Source organism: Vombatus ursinus, unplaced genomic scaffold (assembly GCF_900497805.2).
Source record: "Vombatus ursinus unplaced genomic scaffold, bare-nosed wombat genome assembly UNPS02014410.1, whole genome shotgun sequence".
Taxonomy (NCBI): domain Eukaryota; kingdom Metazoa; phylum Chordata; class Mammalia; order Diprotodontia; family Vombatidae; genus Vombatus; species Vombatus ursinus.
Window position 1 is genome coordinate 5,537 of NW_020954188.1, and position 6,292 is coordinate 11,828.

Here is a 6,292-nt window from a genome sequence, read left to right on the forward strand (position 1 = left end):
GGGGGGACCACTTGTCAACCTTGACTTTTTGTAGCATGAGTATAATATTCCTCAAGAGCTGTGATGGTGAAATGAAGAAAAAGTCAATAGAGGGCCAGGGCTGTTTCTCATGAAGCCTATTGCCCAAGAGTCAGGGTTAGGATCAGCTGGTTAGCTTGGACCAGTACATGTGACCCCTTCCACCCACCCGAACAGGGTTTTGGGTGGTGAGGGAAACCAAAGACTTGGAAGAGAAGGTGGTTCTTTCCCTCCAACTTACAGTCTATGGGGAGAAGAACAAGTCGTGTTTGTGAAGCAACCCAATCACAAGTCCAGTGTTACAAGCTCAGATTCGATAAAGATGCTGTGAGGGAGAGAGTCAGCAAAGAGTTGGGCCTCTGTTTCAGCAGGGAAGCCTAGTGCAGGATCCTTTTGAGAGTAGATTTAGTGGCCAGTCTGAGGCAGGGCTGAGCTCAGGCCATGAGGTTGGTGAGCTTGACCCTGGTAGGCAGCCATCATCAATGTGCCTTGGAGCTGCTTCAGAAGCACCTGAGGAGAGAAGCTGCCAGCCCATCTTCCCTTTTGGAGGAATGAGTCTGGGGAATTTGGTCCCTCCCTTTCAAAGTCGCCCGCATCAGTCCCTTCTCAGGCTCTCCCAGAAAATAGCATCAAGTCACTCAGTCAGTAAGCACTGCTTCTCATTCCTTCTTTGGGGAATTTCTAGAATTACTCAAGTCAAAGGCTTTGAGGATGTCTCGGCGCAGTGAGCGCCTGCGCCTCCGTTACCAGGCACTTGGTGATGGAGGCAACAGCAGCAGCAGCAGAAGCAGCAGCAGCAGTGGAGGGAATTCCCAGGTGGCTGAGCAGCACACCAACTGGAGGGAGGGTCCCTTCAGGTAAGAGGAGCCAGAGGAGACTCAGTTGCCTTCTCTATCACAACTCTCCAGGGCAGCCAAGGGCCTTGGCTGCTGCCATGTGCACACTTCTTTCCTGCCCCCAATTTTGATAGACACTTCACTCTACTGCTTGCTTTCCCCCCAAACCAGAGAATTTCCTCTCCCCCTGTGGTCCCACCCTTTGGCTGCTGCTGCCTTCTCTTTCTGAGAACAGCAACTGAGGAGGGGCAACTTTGAGCATAGAGAAGGCTGGAAACCCTGAGGCCTGAAGCTGGGCAGGGAACAACCCCTCTCAGCCACAGATCTCTTCTCCCTGGCCGAAGGCCCATGCTTCTTAGGGTGAAGCCAGGTGGCTGAAGGGCCTGTGGGTGAGGAGACATTTTCAGCTGATTCTTGGCTCCCCTGATACCTCATCCTGGTGGTTTCATGTGGAAAGAGCCCCCCGCCCCTCCCCGGCCCATGGTAGCTATGGCTTGCTTGAATCCTGCCTCACACGTGATAAATTATTCATCCCTTTAAGGAAAAGAACAGCGAAAGAGGGCTTTGGCTATCATTACTTTTCATCCTTGAAGTCTCCAGCAAAGTCTCATTCCCCTGCAGGCCTTGCCCCTTCCGTTTCCTTCTCACCTGTCCTCTTTTTCACCCTCTTCTCTTTGCTCTTCATGCTTGCTGTCCCCCAGGACTCTGAGGAGGAAGTCCAGTAGGGTCAAAGGCTTCTCACCAGGCCTCTCACCAGCCCCTCATCTGGCCCTGTACACCTGTAACACCCCTGAATCCTCCTCAGGGTACTTCTCCGAGGATGACTCTGCAGGTAGGCATCACTTCTTCTGCCCTGGAGGCCCATTCCCCAGGCACTGCCCCACTTCCTTCAAAGGGTGCCCCATAGCTGGGGGTGGAGCAAGTATCTCTCAGACAAGAGGAAGAGAGAACTCAGCAGTCTGGCTCCAGTTGGGGGATTGAAGGGTGGAGGGGGGGCTCAGGCCTCAGACATGGTTGTCTCTCCTTCTGGGTGGATGCTCATTTCTTCCCTTCCCTGCAGGGCACTCCGTTATCCACCAGCCTGGCTCTGCATCCACCTCCAATAATGGTGCCTCCCAAGTTGGCATCTTTAACTGGATGGCAATATACATTTCAGGTGGGTTGTACCGGGGGGTGGCCACAGTGCCCAGGGGAGTGGTGCTTCGCTGTACCGAGAAGAGTTTCTTCATGCCTATGCAGGGCCAAGCTGGGCCAGGGTGGAGTAACTTGAGGACTCTATGGGGAGATGGGCTTATTATGGAAGGATCCCCAAGCACAGCTGAAGAGCTCTGGGAGGATGGAAGAGCAGAATAGCCAGAAGCAGCTGCAGAGTTGGCATGCTGGGAGACGACTAGATCTGGGAAAGGATGGGCTGGCAGGGGCACGCCTTTGAATCCCTCTGCTGGAACCTTTACAGGTTGGCTCTTTGCAGCATTCCAGTGGTGCCTGGGAAATGCCTGGCACTGCCTGACCACAGCTGCCTCCCTCCAGGATTTCTTTCTGTTAATCAGGTCAGTGAGGCCTCCCTGGGGCCTGTCACAATCTAAGATCCACTGCTCCAAGGGACTCCACAATCCTCCAGGTCAATTTCCCCTTAGGCTTTGCCCTGTTCCTTTTCAGCTTTTGGAGACTTTTACTCAATGAATCTTATGATAGACTCAGGTCAGGGCCAGGAGTGTGCTGGGACCAGCTGCAACCTGCTCCTGAGAGTCAGCTCCCAATTAGGGCTTCGTTGAGTGTCTCCACTGAAGAAGATGATGGGAGAAAAGGGTTGTGTGTGCCTTGCCCTCCTCCAGAGCTGGTTGTTGAACATTTAGCACCACACGCCTGCCCCCATTCCTCTTGGATCTTCAGGGAAGTGGGTTGGCTCTGACTGCAAGTGGGACTCTGTTCTTGAGTATCTTTTAGGAGCTCTCCCCTCAATAGTTCCTGCCTCTGATCACAACTGAGTCTGGTGAGTTCACTTCTGCTAGTCTGAGGGTCCTGAGTTTGCAGGGACACTCCCTCCTTTGGGGTTCCAATCCAGAATTTTCTGCCCAGTCTTCCAGGTCTCCAGGCCATGCTTGCAGTTTCTCTGTGGAGGAGCATGGGCAGGTCTCCAGGCTGCCTCCAGGGCTGAATCCAGGAGCCTCTAGAGCAGGGATGGGGAACCTGAGGCCCCAGGCCACATGTGGCCTTCTAGGTGCTTCGGTGTGACTTTTGAACTGAGTCCAAGTATGACAGAATCAATCCTTTGCGGAAGGGGATTGATTGTGTGAACTCTGGCCACAGTGGAGGACCTAGTGGACCACATGTGTCCTCGAGGCTGGCAGGTGTCCCAGGCCTGCCCTGGATTCTTGCGACCCTAGGCTGGGCCAATGGTGACCAGCCAGCCTCAGAAGGGGTCCCTCCTGCAGCTCTTCCGAGTCCAAATGGACAAGCAATGTAAGGACTTAGACAAGAGAAGACTGCCTAATTCATGAGCAGCACATTAATGTAGTTCTGATGGAGGCCTGATAGGGAAACACCTTCCACTGCACCTGTCAAAGGGCAGCATGTCCCTTTGCCTAACAACATGAGCGCCTTTTGGAAAAGCCAAGTTTTCTCCTTCTACTTTACCCCAAGGGTTGTCCATACAAGCCCAGTTCTCCACTTCCTGGGTACCCAGTGGCAGGGAGTGGAGGTGGGAGGGGGAAGAGTGGGCACACCCTTTTGGTTGTTCCATTTGCCACTTAGGGAGGGTCTGCCAGCAGCCAGAGGTGGTGAAGGGCAAATGCTAACATCTCCTCCTTCATTCCTATGAAATGCAGGAGCTTTTTCACTCGGAAGAAGTTGCTCCTCTTTGTCTTGGGGATGCTGTTCTTTGTGGCTTCGCTGGCTTATGGTGAGCCTTGTGGAGTGCCCAGGTCGGCCACTCCAGATGGGGGCGAAGGACAAGGGTTTGGGGACAGGGCCTTCAAAGTTTGGAAGGGAGATCGTTGAAGGGGAGCCTTTAGGGAGCCAAAGGGACAAAAGCCCTGGGAAAAGGGACCCAGGCCACATATGGGCAAGCTGTCCTGCCTCAAATGTCAGAGTTCTGTCCTGTCTCTCCTTCTCCTCTCCATCTAATCCAACAAACCTTTATTGTGTAGCTTGTGTATGCTGGCCTCAGAGCCTCATGCTGCAAGGTCAGGGTGGCTGTGCCACCCACCTTGAGCATGTCAGGGGCATGGAGGTAATTTATCTGTGCCTTCAGTGGTCCCTGACCCAGCACTTGAGGGTAAGGGATTGAGAGAGGCGCTGAATCAGGAAGGAATCTATTATCTGAGGAAGACACACAGCTGATGCCAGGTCTGGAGGGCTTTGCCCCTTCTCATTGGTGAGAACACACAGGCCAATAGAAACAGGCATGATCCCAGAAGGGCTGGGCTCTTGGTCGGGAGCCATGACATCACTCAGTCCATACTGTGAGATCAAGTCCAGCTCAGGAATGATGATACCACATGCAGATGGTCACCAGCGGCTGTCTGCAGTCAGCCTCTCTACAGAGAGCATTCTGTTCCTCATTCAAAAGGGACAGGGCATTGTGTTGACCAGACTTGGGACCAGAAAGCAGCCCTTGTGGCTTCAGTCTCCATGTCCTCTCCCAGCTGAATCTCATCCCTCATTGTTGCCATCATCCAAAAGTATTTAATGACTTTTTAGAGGATCCTGAGAGAGGGATCCCTTTCCTGAAGGCTCTTGGGATGGAAGTGGCTCTAGCCATAGCCTTCCAGATCATGGGGCCCCTAGCATATCTGCCTTCCTTAGGCTGGGATCCTAGCTCACATCGACGTGACACTGCCATACTCAGGCTGGATGGAGGTCCTCACCCTAGACTTCTTGCCCTTCTGACACCTCAGCCTCTGTCTCAATGAGCCTTTTCTCCCGTGTGCTAGGTGCTTGGTGTTTCTACCCCTATGGACTACAGACCTTCCACCCTGCTATGCTCTCCTGGTGGGCAGCCCGTGGTAGCAGCAGGAGAGAGGACAGGTGGGAATCAGCACAGTCCCCCTCATATTTCCAGGTGAGTGTCCAGCTGAGTGTCTAGAACGCTTCACGCAAGATGGGCAGACAACCCGCTCACAATCCTCTTCATTCCTCTCAACCCAGAGTGGGAGCCAGGATCAAAGTTCAAGCTTTGCCACTTGCTGCCTTTCAGACCTTGGGCAATTCAATGTCAGTCTCTCTAAGACTCAGAGCTCATCACTGCCCCCCCCCTTCAATTGAAATCAGTTGCCTTCCACTAGAGGCCTTCCCTAGCACCTTGTCACACAGTGGGGTGACCCTGGGAACCCAAGGAGTCTCCACAAACTGGCCAGCACAGCCCAGACTAGCAGACTTTACTAAGCTGGGAAGATGTGAAGGCCATGTGCGGATCATGTTGGCTGCCCACCAGAAGCTTATCCACCAGGTGATTTGATTTGTGGAGCCATGATGACCTTGCAGGCAGATAAAAAGATCAAACAATAACAGAAAAAACCCCCAATTCATGGAAAACTTTAGACATACATAAATACATATACACACACACACATATATATTTATATGTATATCTATCTATATCTTTATCTATATCGATATATCTATATATATGTATCGATATCTATATCTATATATCGATAAATATATATATATATTTATCACTGATTGGAAAGGGTAGTTTCTCGTTTTCCTTTCATATCACCACCTTTCTCAATATAGCCTTTCCATCTCCCCCTCCCACAGAGTCATCCCTTAAACCAAAATATGAAACAAGAGGGGAAGAAAATAGTTCAGGAAAACCAACCAAGTCAACAGCGGAGTCCTGCCTTCTGTGCAGATTCCATGGCAGTAGACTCCCAGCCCAGCATTGAAGGGAAGGGAAGAATGTCCTCCTGGAAGATCTTTGGGGCCATGCTCCAGCATGATCTTTTCACAACATTTGGTTTCAGATGTTGGTTATTCACTCCATTTACATGGTTGTCTGTGGTGCTTGTTTATCTTGTACTCTTCATTCATTTCTTTCACTTTGCCCCAGTTCATGTAAGTCTTGTCATGTGTATCTTTCAACACAAGAGTTGTGTTTCTTCTAGCATCAGAATATTTCATTGTATACATAAGCCACAGTTGGTTTAGCCATGCCCCTGTGTATGGGTACTGACTTTGTTTGCTACAAAAGAACTTTCTTGGTGGTTGGATTGGGATAACATGGAATAAGTAAGTTAATTTCGGTACTTTTGTCACTTTGATTCTATTGCCTTGACTTACCCCTGAGCAATGAATATGTCTCCAATTGTTGAGATCTCTCTCTGTGTGTGAAGGATGTTTTGTAAATGTGTTCCTGGAGTTCCTGTGTGTATACTGACCACAGTACTTTTCAATAGAATTTCTCTCTCTCTCTCTCTCTCTCTTTACCTCTC

The 6,292-nt window shown here is 51.0% G+C and overlaps 1 protein-coding gene across 2 annotated transcripts in view; it reads left to right on the plus strand.

Moving 5' to 3' along the window:
• Nucleotides 1–582: 582 nt before the first annotated feature.
• Nucleotides 583–6,292, plus strand: part of LOC114042369 (SUN domain-containing protein 2-like) — a 10,628-nt gene continuing 4,918 nt past the window's right edge. Inside the window, exons 1-6 of one of the 2 annotated variants that reach the window (XM_027861054.1) lie at nucleotides 583–875; nucleotides 1,556–1,686; nucleotides 1,915–2,010; nucleotides 2,311–2,404; nucleotides 3,683–3,756; nucleotides 4,790–4,917. In XM_027861054.1, the coding sequence (XP_027716855.1) occupies nucleotides 730–875; nucleotides 1,556–1,686; nucleotides 1,915–2,010; nucleotides 2,311–2,404; nucleotides 3,683–3,756; nucleotides 4,790–4,917 (669 nt within the window). In that variant the 5' untranslated portion in view covers nucleotides 583–729. The remainder of the gene's footprint in view (nucleotides 876–1,555; nucleotides 1,687–1,914; nucleotides 2,011–2,310; nucleotides 2,405–3,682; nucleotides 3,757–4,789; nucleotides 4,918–6,292) is intronic. The other variant, XM_027861055.1, reaches the window with a different exon arrangement.